We start from the raw sequence: 15644 nt of genomic DNA on the forward strand, positions 1-15644 counted from the left end.
GAACTGGTCAAAGCACACGACGGATGGCATTTTTGCATTTTAAAAGCCAATGGCTGTTTTGGTTGTTTCTGCACACGTGTGATGACAAGGTTGCATCATTCGTAACCGTAGTGCAGTTTTGAATATGCAGAACCTCCGCTCGTGAATGGATTGAGGGCTGTGTGGCAAAGTGGATGTACTACAAGGTGGTTTCCTCATTTTTCTTTTCCATTTTGCTCAGGTTGCAGCCAAGAGACGGGGAGGGTGTATTCCTATTACAAACCAAAGATTATGGCTGCTGTTCGAGAAGTCCAGGACATTCTGGTAAGGGGAAGAGAAACATCTGACATTTCAGTTGGACTCTTGCCACCGGCAGCAATAATGCCCTAGCTGTGCTTTGCATTCCTCCGCAGCAGACATGCCCATTTTTTTCCCCTCTCCCCCTCACTATTTCACTTCAGTGAGCTCTGGTTGTCTCTATAGCAGCCTTCTCCAACCTAGTGCCCTCCAGGTGTGCTGGACTACAACTTCCATCACCCCCAGCTGGCACATGCTAGCTGAGGGGATGGAAGTTGTAGGCCAACACATCTGGAGAGCCATAAGTTGCCCACTGTAAATACATTATGGCTTTCAAGCATTCCAATTTTGCTGTCACTCCTTTTTTGCTGCCAGTCCTTCCTCCACCTTCCCTAAGGGCAAAAGCCCTACCTGGGGGAGGGGGACAGGTACTCGGCAGTGGAAGGCTGTCTCAGCACCCAGAAGATGGTCCACGAGCCCGGCCGGAAATGAGAAGCCCTCATTTCTAGCCAGTCTCCATGGGTGGCCTTCGCCACCCGCTACCGCCCTTCCCTTCCTTGGGGCGGGTGGAGGGAGGACTTGCAGGAAGTTTGGGCAGCAGAAATTGGGTGCAAGCCCCAATTCAATGAAGGGCCTGTTTCAGTGGTGGGGGTGGGGTTATACACACATTGAATTGGGGCCAATCTATGGAAACAAGGTGCTCACATTTTTGAACATGCTAGTTTTGTCCCATCTTTAATCCTGTGGAAGGAACAAAAGTATCCCATAAGAACACAAACAGGCCCATCTAGTCCAGGAGCAGGGAACCTTTTTGTTTTTCCTGTCAAGAGCCGCATTCCTTTCAGGATAATCAGTTAGGGGGTTGCATGCCAGAGGTGGGCAGGGCTGAAGCTAGCAGTGGGGAGGGCCAGAGCCAAAAGGAGGTGGAGCCAAATAATGTATCTCTTTCCCTGCCCCTTCTCTCTCTCTCTCTCTCTCTCTCTCTTCTTTCTCTCTCTCTCTCTCTCTGTTTGTGCCACCCCCTTTTCTCTTTCTCTCTTATTCCACTCCTCCCTCTCTTTTTCTGCCACCTGATTTATCTCTTTCTCTCTCTGCCACCACCTCCTCTCTCTCATACTTTCTGCCACCCCTTTTTCTCTCTCTTTCTGCCACCCCCTTCTCTCTCTCTCTCTCTCTCTCTCTCTCTCCTTGTTCCTCCCTGCCTAGCAGGCTGCCGGATGAAGGACAGATGGCCCTTCCCAGGAGTGTGAACTGATCACTTGCAGAGAGCTTTTGAAATTAGATTGAGGGCCACCTGTGGCCCTCGGTCTGCATATCTCTCACCCCTGACCTAGTAGTCCAACATCCTTCTTCCTACAGTGAGGAACCAGATGGCTCAGGGGTGCCCACAAGCAGGGCATGAAGACAATAGCTTGCTGTTGTTGCAGCTGGCTTTCATTGGCCTATAGCTAATACGCATTGCCAGAGACATCCTCTTTTTGCATTCAAGACTTTGTTCCCTCAGGATCTTTTAAAAAAACAGCACCATTTTTGCAATGTGAAAATATCTATCTATCTATCTATCTATCTATCTATCTATCTATCTATCTATCTATCTATCTATCTATCATCTCCTTTAAGAGCCACTTGAGTCAATGAAACAGTCTTAATACTAACGGCATCCTTCCCCTGCGGATGCCTGTATGGATGGATGGATGTAGAATCATAGAATAGTGGGGTTGGAAGGGGTCTACAAGACCCCCTGCTCAATGCAGGAATCCAAGTCAGAGCATCCCTGACAGATGGCTGTCCAGCCTCGTCTTGAATGCCTCCAGTGTGGGAGAGCCCACCACCTCCCTAGGGAATTGGTTCCATTGTCGTATTGCTCTAACAGTCAGGAAGTTTCTCCTGACGTTCAGCCGGAATCTGGCTTCCTGTAACTTCTGGCTTCCTGTAACTTGGGCCCATTATTCCTTGTCCTGACAGTAGGACAACGTCTTATTGTCCTTCCCAAAGGTGCGGATTAACCATTGTCCTTTAAAAGATACAAGGCCCCCCTTGGGTTCAACGTCACAGGGAGTCATCCTTGCCTCCTCAAGATCTGAGAAAATGGAATACCAGCTACCCTCTTCGTCTGGATTGGAGGAGTGTTTGAATATGCTGCACCTGGAGGAACGTCCATCCAGGCAAAATGGTGAGTGAATGGAATGGGGGCTTTGAACTTTTTCCACTTCTGAGGATATGATTGCCTGAGGATAAGTTCTGCCCAAATCCTTCTTGAAATGCATGGCAACATGGGAAAGAGAAAGAGATGTTAGTAGGCTTATCTGGGCTGAACCGAATGTTCTTTTCAGAAAAAGTGGGAGCTCGAGGGCAGAGACAAAAGGTGTAATGAAGCTTCCCCCTTTACCTCCCCCCCGCCATCCTCATCCACTTTCATCATAAATGATAATAAGGCTCTTCGCAAGATAAATCCAATACAATAAAGCAGCAGTAAATGTATGAGAAATTAGAGATGGGCAAATGAGCGATGGTCAAGCTTGCCAACATTCTCTGAACATCGACTTGCCACTCGTCTCGTGCCCAATTTACATTCATGTTTGTGATCACTGCTCATTTTGTGCAAATGGGAAAATTGCACAAAACTAACAGTGATCAAACATGGAAGTTGCACAAATATCCCCAAATTTGGGCAAAGTTCGAAGTTTGGGCAAATTTTCTGCATAGACTAAAGCAGGGGTGATTTAGAAATTTCTGCAAACAGAATGAGGAAAGTTGCACATATCAAACATGAGCTCATGTTTGATAATTTGCAAACATTTTTGGTGTTTGGGGTTGCGAACAGGGCAGGCTTGCATGTTTTGTGAGCAGAAATGAAATTCTCATAAATCCCTATAAGAAATATCCAGAACTCAATACAGTAGGTGCTAAGGACCTGTGTCCGGGAATGGGTCCATGAGGAGGTACACCTGCACTGTAGGTGCCTGTGAGATCTCTAAGGAGGGGTCATTCCACAGCGTGGGGGCCATCCTGGAGAAGGCATTCCTTCAGAAGAGGTCCTCCTTCGAGTCATCATGAGACAGAAATGTAGGAAGCTGCCTTATGCCTCAGACCCTTGGTCCATATAGCTCAGCATTGTTGACACTGACAGGCAGCAGCTTGCCAGGGTTTCAGGCAGGATTTTTTTCCCCCAGCTGCCCTACCTGGAGATGCCAGCGATTGAACTTGGGACCAATCTGCATGCAAAGCATGTGCTCTGCCACTGAGCCATGGCTCTTCCCTATCTCCACTAAATGTGGCAAGTCTAGAAGGGCCTCCCCTATATACTGTTTTGTGGTCTAGGCAGCAGTTGTTCTTCTGGTTGCTAGCAGAAGCCATCTCCCACCTCCAACAAGGCTCCGGAGGGAGTGCAGGAATATTTGCCCTCAATCACATTTGGACTCAAATTGGACAGTATGGTAAGTTTACCCTACATTTCACACACCCAGCCTTCCCAAAATGCCCCCTCTCCAATTTCACATCCTATGAATGGGGCAGCAGTTGGGGGGGGGGGCATTTTGGTAGGGAACACTTAGCAGTTGGGAAGGGGTGTGTGTGTGTAGACCTGGACAAGCCTGCCCTTATCATAGGTCAATGGTGAGGAAACATCATCTTGTGATGCCGTTCCCTCTGCAAAGTGGGTTGTCTACATTCACCACCTCTGTCCCTCTCTCTCTCTCTCTCTCTCTCTCAGAAGCTACACCCACAGGAGGTTTTTTCAAAGCAAAGCCGGAAAGGAAACCTTTCATGACCCTTCATCGTAGGTACAGCGCTTGTAGCAGAAAAGTAAGGACACTTTGAGGCTGGGTAGAGTGGGGTAGGTTAGAGCAGACATTTTGAGCTATAACTCCCATCACACCCAGTCTTTGCCCATGCTGGCTGGGTTGATGGGAGCTATAGCCCCCAAACCATCTGGATTGTGCCAGATTGGGGAAGGCTGAGTCAGAAAAACATAGGAGAGGGCGAGCGCAAGCTGGTAGGGGCCTCATCGGAAGGCCGCTTGGCTGAGGTTGCTGTAGGAACTAGTGGGTGACGAATGTGCAGTGAGGGCTCAGTGAGTCTCTCGGCTGGGCAATGAGGGGCCATCAGCTCCAAATTTGCTCCTGGCAGAGCTCTTCTTGAGCACACGGCCTCTTGAATCCTGGCGCACACGTGCAGTGGCTGTGTCACTCATGCTTGATCTAATCCAAGATGGCGGGCAGTGCTTCCAGAGAATAATTTAAGATGGCACCACTCATGCCCACCCATGTTGGAAGGGTTGGCTGTGTCACCATCAGCCCTTTTAGTGTGAGCCTGAGAAGGCAGATGATGGTACCACTGGTGTTGAGGAAATTTGCATCATTTCATAGGCTGTCACTGCATAAACTACTTGTGTGAACAGAATGCTTCAAGGGTCTCAAATGTGGGACCATCTCCAATTACTCTAATGCTTTTCTCTTCAAGGGGGCTGAGCATCCAGATCATGAACGGCCTTATTATTCAACGGCGAAAAGCCAGACTTGGCCCAGGTCCACAGGTATTTCTTCCTTCTTGCCAATGGGGGCTAGAATCCCTTTCTGTTGTGGGACTACTCCATTCAGCATTCCATTCTGGAGAAGCACTTGGGGGCTGCATTTCAGTGGTTGTTGTTGTTCAGTCATTCAGTCATGTCCGACTCTTCGTGACCCCATGGACCATAGCACGCCAGGCCTTCCTGTCCTGCACTCTCTCCCGGAGCGTGCTCAAGTCCATATTCATTGCATCGGTGATGCTATCTAGCCATCTCATCCTCTGCCATCCCCTTCTCCTTTTGCCTTCAATCTTTCCCAGCATCACGGTCTTTTCCAGTGACTTTTCTCTTTGCATTAGGTGGCCAAAATATTTGAGCTTCAGCTTCAGTATGTGTCCTTCCAATGAGCACTCAGGGTTGATTTCCTTTAGGATGGACTGATTTGACCTCCTTGCAGTCCAGGGGACTCGTAAGAGTCTTCTCCAGCACCACCGTTCGAAGACATCGATTCTTCAGCACTCAGCCTTCCTTATAGTCCAGCTCTCACAGCCAGACGTTGCTACTGGGAAAACCATAGCTTTGATTATATTAACCTTTGTCGGCAAGGTGATGTCTCTGCTTCTTATTATGCTGTCTAGGTTTGCCAAAGCTTTCCTCCTAAGGAGCAAGCGTCTTTTAATTTCATGGCCACAGTCACCGTCTGTGGTGATCTTGGAGCCCGAGAAAATAAATCTGTCACTGCTTCCATTTCTTCCCCTTCTATATGCCAGGAAGTGATGGGGTCAGATGCCATGATTTTAGTTTTTTTTAATGTTGAGTTTCAAACCAGCTTTTGCATTCTCCACTTTCACCTAGGGATGTACAAAAGTCACTTACCTTTCCGCGGATTATGTTTATGGTGGTGGGGGGAGGCGTTCCATCCCTCCCCCCGGAATCCTCGACGGGGGGGGAGGCGCTCCGTTCCTCCCTCCCGGAATCCTCGAACGGACGGCTGTGCTTTGCGGACTGGAGCAGCTGGCCGGGCCCAGGCCAGAGCTGCCCGCAGCCGGATTTCCAGCCGCGGAGGGCTCTGGGTTAAAAAAAAAAAAAAAAATGTACGCAAATGGCGGCAGCTACGGCCGCCGCCATTTGTGTTCCTTATTTTGGGCCGACTTAGTCTACGTAAATATTTACGTAGACTATTACGGCGAAAATAAAGGGGAATGCAAATAGCGCCCGCTATGCTATTTGCATTCCCCTTTATTTTCGCCATAATAGTCTATGTAAATATTTACATAGACTAAGATGGCCAAAAATAAGGAACGCAAATGGCGGCGGCTGTAGCCGCCGCCATTTGCGTATGCGGTTGTTTTTTTTTTTAAGCCTGCTGTGATAGGCTATGTAAATACTTACGTAGCCTATCACGGCCTCTGCAGAGACGCAAAAGGCGTCCCTGTGTTAGCTGTGATAGGCTACGTATGTATTTACGTAGCCTATCACGGCCATGAAGAAGAAGCGAATGGCAGGGCGGCCGCCATTCGCAAGTTGGTGCCGACGGGAGCAGGTAAGTGCTCCGTTTCGTGTGATTTTCATGGGGTGGGGTGGGGTGGGGCGGGGGCTTCGTCCCACCTGACTTTCATGGGTTGGGGGAGGCGGGGGCCTCGTTCCGCAATGGATTCGGGGGGCCGAATGCACTTGCATTCGGCCTCACCAAGATCCGTCGCGGAATTCTCTGACATCCCTACTTTCACCCTCAACAAGAGGCTGTTTAGATCCTCTTCGCTTTCTGCCATTAGGGTGGTATCGTCTGCGTATCGGAGGTTGTTGATAATTCTCCTGGCAATCTTAATTCCGACCTGTGATTCATTCAACCCGGCATTTCTCATGATGTACTCTGCATATAAATTAAATAAGCAGGGCGACAATATACAGCCTTGTCATACTCCTTTCCCAATTTTGAACCAATTGGTTGTTCCATGTCTGGTTCTTACTGTTGCTTCTTGACCCTCGTACAGGTTTCTCAGGAGACAGGTAAGGTGGTCTGGTACTCCCATCTCTTTAAGAATTTGCCACAGTTTGTTGTGATCCACACAGTCAAAGGCTTCAGCATAGTCAATGAAGCAGAAATAGACGTTTTTCTGGAATTCTCTTGCTTTCTCCATGATCCAGCGAATGTTGGCGATTTGATCTCTAGTTCCTCTGCCTCTTCGAAACCCAGCTTGTACTTCCGGTAGTTCTCGGTTCACATACTGCTGAAGCCTAGCTTGTAGGATTTTGAGCATAACCTTGCTGGCATGTGAAATGAGCGCAATTGTACGGTAGTTTGAACAGTCTTTGGCATTGCCCTTCTTTGGGATTGGAATGTAAACTGACCTTTTCCAGTCTTGTGGCCATTGTTGAAAGTTCCAAATTTGTTGGCATATTGAGTGCAGCTCTTTAACAGCATTATCTTTTAGGATTTTAAATAGCTCAGCTGGAATACTGTCATCTCCGCTAGCTTTGTTGTTAGTAATGCTTCCTAAGGCCCACTTGACTTCACTGTCTAGGATGTCCAGCTCAAGATCAGTGAGCGCACTCTCATGGCTATCAGGGACATTAAGATCTTTCCTGTATAGTTCTTCTGTGTATTCTTTCCACCTCTTCTTAATCTCATCTGCTTCTGTTAGGTCCCTGCCTTCTTTGTCCTTCATCATGCCCGTCTTTGCACAAAACTTTCCCTTGAGATCTCCGATTTTCTTGAAGAGATCTCTAGTCTTTCCCATTCTATTGTTTTCCTCGATTTCTTTGCATTGTTCATTTAAGAAGGCCTTCTTGTCTCTCCTTGCTATTCTCTGGAACTCTGCATTCAGTTGGGTATATCTTCCCCTTTCTCCCTTTGTTTTCGCTTCCCTTCTTTCCTCAGCTACTTGTAAAGCCTCATCAGGCAGCCACTTTGCTTTCTTGCATTTCTTTTTCTTTGGGATGGATTTCGTTGCTGCCTCCTGAACAATGTTACGGACCTCCGTCCATAGTTCCTCAGGCACTCTGTCTATCAGGTCTAATCCCTGAAATCTATTCGTCACCTCCACTGTATATTCCTAAGGGATATGATTTAGGTCATACCTGAATGGTTTAGTGGTTTTCCCTACGTTCTTCAATTTAAGCCGAAATACTGCAATAAGAAGCTCATGATCTGAGCCACAGTCAGCTCCAGGTCTTGTTTTTACTGACTTTATAGAGCTTCTCCATCTTTGGCTGCAAAGGACATAATTAATCTGATTTCGATATTGACCATCTGGTGACGTCCATGTGTAGAGTCGCCTCTTGTGCTGTTGGAAAAGTGTGTTTGCTATGATCAGTGTGTTCTCTTGGCAAAACTCTATTAGCCTTTGTCCTGCTTCATTTTGTACACCAAGGCCATGCTTGCCTGTTATCCCGGTGATTTCTTGACTTCCTACTTTAGCTTTCCAATCCCCTATGATGAAGAGGACATCTTTTGTTGGTGTTAGTTCTAGACGTGTTGTAGGTCTTCATAGAACCGATCAACCTCAGCTTCTTCGGCCTCAGTGGTTGGGGCATAGACTTGAATTGCTGTGATGTTGAATGGTTTGCCTTGGATTCGTACTGAGATCATTCTATCATTTTTGAGATGGTACCCCAGTACTGCTTTTCCCACCCTTTTTTTGACTGTGAGTGCTACTCTATTTCTTCTAAGGGATTCTTGCCCACAGTAGTAGATATAATGGTCACCTGAATTAAATTCACCCATTCCTGTCCATTTTAGTTCGCTGATTCCCAAGATGTCGATGTTCAATCTTGCCATCTCATGTTTGACCACCTTCAGCTTACCTTGATTCATTGATCTTACATGCCAGGTTCCTAAACAATATTGTTCTTTACAGCATCGGATTTTCTTTTCACCACCAGACACATCCACAGCTGAGTGTCCTTTCGGCACTTTCAGTGGTGGGTGGGACCAAAAATACCAGCATAGTTTAGCTTCAAGCTCTGCCAGTAATGAAGCCTTAGGAGAGGCATTTATACCTTTTAGAATGGGGGGGGGGGCTACACAAAAGCCAGGAAACCACTAACAGATTGGTATTTGGGGGGGGAGTTGGGGAAGGGGGAGTGGCCCTCTCAGGAACCCCAGAGGGCTGACTTTGGCCCTCAGGCCTGAGGTTCTCCTCCCCACCCCCCCGCTCGCCCTGTCTAAACTAAACCCATTTTTTCCTTTTCTGGCCTTGTATTTCCTCCCCATCAGTGTCATGGGGTACACCTGAGTTCTCATATTATGAGAGAAGGAGAAAAACATTTATCCACCCTCTGCATCCTTCTATAAACACTGTAGCCTTTCCCCATTGGGAAGGGGACTTGAGTGAAAGGCCTGCAGGATGTGAGACTCCCAGACTGCCCCCAAAGCAGCAAGGCATGGAAGCATGTGAACTGCCCTATATTGGTATGAAGCTTTACATCCCATATTCAGGGAACCTGTCAGGGGAATACAATAACTCTTTGTAGCTTGTGGAGCATTTGACCCTACAAGGGTTCAGCTGTAGAGCAGGGCTAGCCCTCTGACTTGCTAGCTGGTCACAACAGGTTGGATGGCCATAAAGTAGCTGCACATTGGGGGTTGAACCTCAGTCCCTTGGGCCAAATCCGGCCCTCTGTTGGTCCCAGTTCGGCCCTCCAGGTTTCCCCAGATGGCCACGCCCCTTTGCCATGCCCTACCCCTTCCCCTGACCCCAGGTTGTCTGGTGGTTTCTTGGCTTTGGGGGCATTTCTCCACCCATTCTAAAAGGTTGAATTCCCTCTCCTAAAGCATAGTTACTGGCAGAAAGCGCTTTAAGCTCAAATGTGCTCATATTTGGGGTATTTTGGTCCCACCTACCACTTGAATGCAGCCCCCGAGAGCTTCTCCAAAACTGGATCTGGCCCTCTGGATTCCCCCTCACCGACAAGCACCCTATGCACACATGTCGGTGTGTGTGTACAGCCCCTTCATCTGGACCCTGGAAGTGGAGCTGGTGGGTGGTGGCGGCAGGGATCGGGGCTGGCCATCACAAGCCTGTGTGCCCCTCATGCGTGCTTCCAGCTTGTGACAAGGTTAATCTCAACCCCCCTACAAGGAACTCTCCGTGGGGAAGTTGCCACAAAGACCGATGATAATAGGCTCTAAGCATGAGAAACTTCCCTTTGAAAAGGGATGTGGCTTATTCCTCTGCTTCCTTCCTTTTTAAAGATGGCAAGCCACGCCCCCTTTCTGACAGTTATGCTTTCCCAACGTACCCAAAATATTCCTCTGGATCCCTGTACTATCCACAGGTAAGGGAATTGGCAAGCTTTGGGGGTGGGGGATAACAAAGTTTGGAGGATAATAGAGGACTGGGAAAGAAGAAAAAGAAAACTTCCTTAAGGGATCTTTTCTGGTTCGTTCTCAAGCACTCGTAATAGGCCTGCATGAATTGTGTACCCTCTGACATTTTGCTTCAAAAATATTGACTAAGTAGAACACCCCAGTTAAGAACATACGTAAGAAGCGCCCTGTAGGATCAGACCAATCCAGCCTCCTGTTCCATACAGTGGGTAACCAGATGTCTCTGGGAAGCCCACAAGCAGGGCATGCATGAAGGTCATAGACTTCTTATATTGGGAATCACCGGCCAAGTTCCCCCACCCTCAACACATACGCACATAGACTATTACCCTGTTCTTCAGCCAAAAAGACTCCCGGAGTGGCTTACAGATCAATAGTAATGATAAAGATATTCCCGTGCAATCTAGAAGACTTGGCATAAAATGAGAAATAGAACAGGAGGGAGGAGGAAAAAAGCAAACATAGGCAGTAGTTTTTGAAGTTACAATTCTTGTAACGACCAGCTGGGATGGAAACAGGTCAGGTAGCCTGATGGAATGGCCGCTGCTAGGTGACTGTTGATGGAGGGTCAAAGGCAGCTGGTCTCTCAGCAGAGTCAGTGGAATAGCCCCACTTTTCCTCTCTCCCCTTGCTCAGCAGGCTGCCTCTAGGGGATGTTATCAACAGTTTATATTATATTCAATTAACCCCAAACCTGCCAGTTGAAGACCAGAATTAAGGCTACCTCATGTTGGCTCAAGCTCCACAAAACCAGGAAATTGGAAGCTAAGGCTGATGCATTAACTGATTACTTCTGTAATCTGTTATGATGTCATGCAATGTCACAAATTGTGCTTGCTTGCAACTTACCCTCCATACACCTGTCAGGGTGGACACTGAGCCCATAGAATCCCAGAGTAGTTCTGATTCTGAGGAAGAGCAGTCGCTCCTGGGAGAGGAGCGCACTCCGCTTTCCCAGGGCCCACAGCTGGTGGAGATTCCTCCCACCAGCATTCCTAGACTTGAAAGCAGTCCAGGGAGTGACCGAGCAGAGATAGCAGACTTAGTGGATGCGTGGCGCAGACGCAGAGAGCGGCGCCAAATGGAGAGCGCGGAAAGGAGGCATGGCGCCCGGTTGGCGCTCAAAGAACGGTTGCGCCCAGAGGATCCAAGGGAAAAGGGGAGGGATTCTCCCTAGTCCTTATATTCAGGGGTCTGCCAGTAATTGCCTTTCAAACGGGGACCAACTGTTCTAACTTAGGACATAGGGATGCTGCTGCTCAGATCTAGTTGCTACCTGTAGAGCTGTTAAGTTGTAAAAGAAGAATAAAGCTTTGAAAATAATCCCTTTGTCTGTGTCTGGACTTGGCTACTGGATTAGACTGAGAGAGCCCTCCAAGGAGCCCTTGACAACACCCACATGGGTGCCCCATGTTGTCCTGGTCATGTATTGCCCTATGAAGCATCTGGGCCTTACTGTAGTGCTAGAGAAATTTCCTGTGAATTGACCTATGCCAGATAGTTGCTTACATCAGTAGCTGGATGGGTGGGTTAAACGGTGAAAAAGAGCTCTCTTCAAGGAGTGAGGTCAGATGCTTCATAATACAAAACAGGGCCAGGGCAACGTGGGGCTACTTTGTTGACCAAGGAAACGTGTGGGTGCATGGGGTGCAGTTTTCTCACATTCCATATACATTCACCCATTTCTTTCTCTCTCTGTCTCATTCACCACCACCCCTTGCATTATTTTTCAGCCATTCTACGGCCTCCACCAAGGTGGTGATGGATTTACACGCTGGGATCACTCCTTCCTGCCATTCTTTAACCAAGGAGTTTCACGTGAGTACCTAGCAAAAAACAAACAAATTAAGCACATACACACTCATTCAGTGGTACAACCAGCAGCGATCTAGAATGGTACAGTGCGGCATAAGCTTGAACAACAGAATGTCCAGTGCAACATGAATATTTGAAGGGCTCCCACATAGACGATGGAGCACATTTTGTTTTCTTTTGCTCTGGAGAGCAGGACCCAGACCAACAGGTCCAAGCTCCTGTAAACCGCCCAGAGAGCTTCGGCTATGGGGTGGTATAGAAACGATGATGATGGTAGAAGAAGAAAGGGGATCTCAACTGAACATTAGGAAGGCCTTCCAGATGGTACGAGCTGTTTGACAGTGGAACAAACTGGATTGGAAAGTGGTAGACTCTTGTTATTAGAGGTCTTAAGCAGAGGCTGGATGGCCCCGTATCAAGGGTGCTGTAGGAGTGGATTTTCCTGTATTGGCAGGGGGCTGGACTAGATGACCTCTGAAATCTCTTCCAGTTCTATGATTCTGCTTCAACGGCTCAATTCCTGATTATCCCAGGAATGTCTCCTCCCTGGGATTTGAGATCACCTGATGGGATCCTTCTCTAGATTCCATTTTATGGGGATGTTAGGTTAGTCTCTGCAAGGAGCAGGGCCTTCTGAGTACCAGCCCCAATGTTCTGAAACTCTCTCCTAAGAGAAGCTCAAATAGCTTCCTCCTAGCTGTCCTTTCAGAGGTGTGTAAATATCTTCCTTTTTGAGAAAGCATTTGAAGACCCGTTACCCACATGTTCTGTGCTTTCTTTACATTGGTTCCTGGTCTTGGCTATTGGTGTTATTTTATATTTTTTAGTTAATTTTTGTACTATTGTGTTGGTTTTGTAGATATTTCTTTCCTTGTAAACCACTGTGAACTTTTATAGGAACAGCAGTATAAAACTCTTTTTACATTCAACTCCCATCAGCACCCGCCAGCATGGCCAGTAGTCAAGGATGATGACCAGCTTGAACTGAAACAGCTAAAGAAGAGGAGGAGACAGATGGAGGTGGTGTCTCAGCAGAGCTGAGCTGGTGGAGGGGGTCCTGCAACCTCATCTCTCCCTCTTCTGCAGATTGATGAAATGGCTGCTGCTCAGTAGTGTAGTGGTAATTTTGAAGTGCAGGCATTCAACATGACAGCCCCCATAGCCACATCCCCAAGGAGAGTGCAAAAATTCAGGCAGCTGTGTTGATCCATATCAACAAACCACTTCTAGCAGTTTTCTTCTCCCCCAAATTCTTGAATTACAATAGGGAACCACATATAATTGCTGGGAAAACTCATTTTGCCCCAGCTACTGCGTGAGAATTGCTGCTAAGCTCAGAGGAAACTGGGAAATCTGGGAGGTGGGGAGCAGATGATGTCAGCGTCCCAACTAATAAAAAAGTGCTGGACTGTGTCCCTGTGAACCCTGCTTCCACTACACCACCGCTGCTGCTAGATGACGGTTGAGGGACAGTTGGGACCTAATGGAGCCGGCCTTTTTGCAAAGCTGATGGAGAGGCCCTCCAGCCCTATATTTTTCTCTGCTGCCTCTTGATAGTAGGCCTTCTCCACCTACCTTGCCTGAAGGCCCCTTCCCTCACTATTAAGCAGACTGAAAACAGCCTCTTCTCTCTTTCCCAGATGGACTCCAAATTGGAAGTGGTAACTACCTCAAACAGAAAACGTTTACTGTGGTTGCAAGCAAACCGAGAAACCTTAAGACCTCTCCTGGTGTTGGTGAGTAGTGGATAAACTGTCCTGTGAGCTGCCCTGATGAACTGAACACGCTGATCCACAGAATGTCAGAAGCTTTCTTTGATTTGGTTCATATATGATGTATTTTTCCCCACAGAAAGCACGTCTGTTCACCCATCTTGCAATCTGAGTGGGAAGGAAAAATGTCCAAGAATTGCCTAGGCATGGAGATGCTTACAATAGGGCTGGCTAAAATCCCCTGGCTCTGCAGGGCAATTAAACTTGGGCAGAAAAATTCCATTGGTGACAATGGGAATATTTTCGATACTTTATTGAGATCTGTGGGAGATTTTTTAGGAGGATTGCAGTTGGGGTGGGAAGGGGTATATGTCCCCCCGCATGGGTGCTACAACCCCCCCCCAGCAATTAAGCTTAGAAAAAAAATCCTCCATTTGGGGCCAGTTGAAGCTTTTTGTCCCTAAGCGAAATTGCATGGGGTGGGAGCAACTCTCCAGCAGGAAAGAGGGGGAGAGAAGGCAGAGAGAAGGTGGGGGAGATGAGTAGAAAAGCAAGAGAGAAAGAAAAGTTGGCTTTTTGCCCTCCTGATGGGCTTAATCTGGACAAAAGGTCCTTCTCCAGGTATTCCAAGTGTGTGTTAAATCCTGGTCTTGTGTGTGTCTGGTACGGCTCCCCCTGCTCTTCGTGCGTCTCCATGCCCTGGATTGTGCTACATAGTGTGGGGCTTCTTAGCTTATGCTTGTATCTTCCTCTCTGTGTGCATATGTGTTGGCCTTTGGAGGAAAAGTCACAAGTCCCACCACATGGAGAGACAACCCCAGAAACTGCAGAGCAAGGAAAGGGGGGGGGGGAGGGAGACAGCGAGATCTTTCCACAGAACTCCTGTCAAATTTTTGAAACTCCGTTTTGGTGCAAAGTTGCCATTATTAGTGGTGTGTGTGTGTGTGTGTGTGTGTGTGTGTGAGACAGAGAGAGAGAGAGAGAGAGAGAGAGTCAGACAGACAGGGGGATGGACTCATGAAAAATCCCACCAGTCACCCTCTTTTTTTGCATGTTTTCACACACAAATTAATTTTAAATGAAGAGGAGCTACCAATTTGGAATGCTCTGGGATGGGGTGGAAATTAATGGAATAATCTATTTTATTTGAGGTGATTTGGATGAGAAATTGATTGGCTGGCTTTGCCTTTTGTGAAATTTAAATACAAGTAATTATTTCTAAATTTGTACATATAGGTATAAATAAGTATATGCAAATTTTATGCTTGTATCCTAAATCTCTTAAGTGCCTAGCAACTCCCCTGGCTGCCACTATGGTAATCCCCCTGCCCCCCACACACAAATATTGGACAATCCACTTTGGTCCTCCATCCCATCAGTAAGTGTAAATGAAGGTGGTGATTGTGAGCAGCCATATTGGTTCAGTCCTAGCTGTTGCTAAGAGTGGTGGGTTAATGCTTGGCTGTCCCTCCCACCCTCCAATGCCAGGCAGTTCTAATTTATTCTAATAATATCACAAATTTATGTCTAATGACAGTATATTTTCTAACTATAAGCAGAGGTATAGTGGTAATTTTGTGCATGAGAGCCCCCAGAGCCATGCTCACCAAGATAGTCCAAGCATACAGGCAGTTGTATCATTGATACGTACATTTACATGTGCGTGCACGTGCGCACACACACACACACACACACACACAGTGATGGAGTGAGAAATTTGTATGGTTCACATTTCAATGTGAACTTACTAAATATTTGCTTCCTGAACCTAAAGATGGACCAGAAAGCAGTTTGCCATCAAAATCTGTACATTTCTGAAGTTTGCAATGCAGTTTGCAAAAAAGCATGCAAAAAAGCATACATTTGAAATGGTGAGTGTATATTTTGAAAAATGTACACAAGAATCTGTATATTTGAAAAAATGTGCAGAGAAGCCTTATATTCAGTGGGAAAATCACTTGGAAAAATATGCATGTTTGAAAAACATATGTACAAAAATGCC

At 47.2% G+C, this 15644-nt stretch overlaps 1 protein-coding gene across 6 annotated transcripts in view; it reads left to right on the forward strand.

The window, feature by feature from the left end:
- The window catches only part of LOC146342238 (uncharacterized), a 62502-nt gene that overhangs the window by 13460 nt on the left and 33398 nt on the right, over nt 1-15644 (forward strand). For 5 of the 6 annotated variants that reach the window (XM_084805972.1, XM_084805975.1, XM_084805971.1 and 2 more), the window contains 7 exons: nt 221-303; nt 2272-2449; nt 3989-4080; nt 4738-4810; nt 9981-10063; nt 11849-11933; nt 13571-13666. In XM_084805972.1, coding sequence (XP_084662098.1) covers nt 221-303; nt 2272-2449; nt 3989-4080; nt 4738-4810; nt 9981-10063; nt 11849-11933; nt 13571-13666 — 690 coding nt within the window. The remainder of the gene's footprint in view (nt 1-220; nt 304-2271; nt 2450-3988; nt 4081-4737; nt 4811-9980; nt 10064-11848; nt 11934-13570; nt 13667-15644) is intronic. The other variant, XM_084805973.1, reaches the window with a different exon arrangement.

Source organism: Heloderma suspectum, chromosome 6, assembly GCF_057233095.1.
Source record: "Heloderma suspectum isolate Gila_16-S chromosome 6, 16-S_ref, whole genome shotgun sequence".
Taxonomy (NCBI): Eukaryota; Metazoa; Chordata; class Lepidosauria; order Squamata; family Helodermatidae; genus Heloderma; species Heloderma suspectum.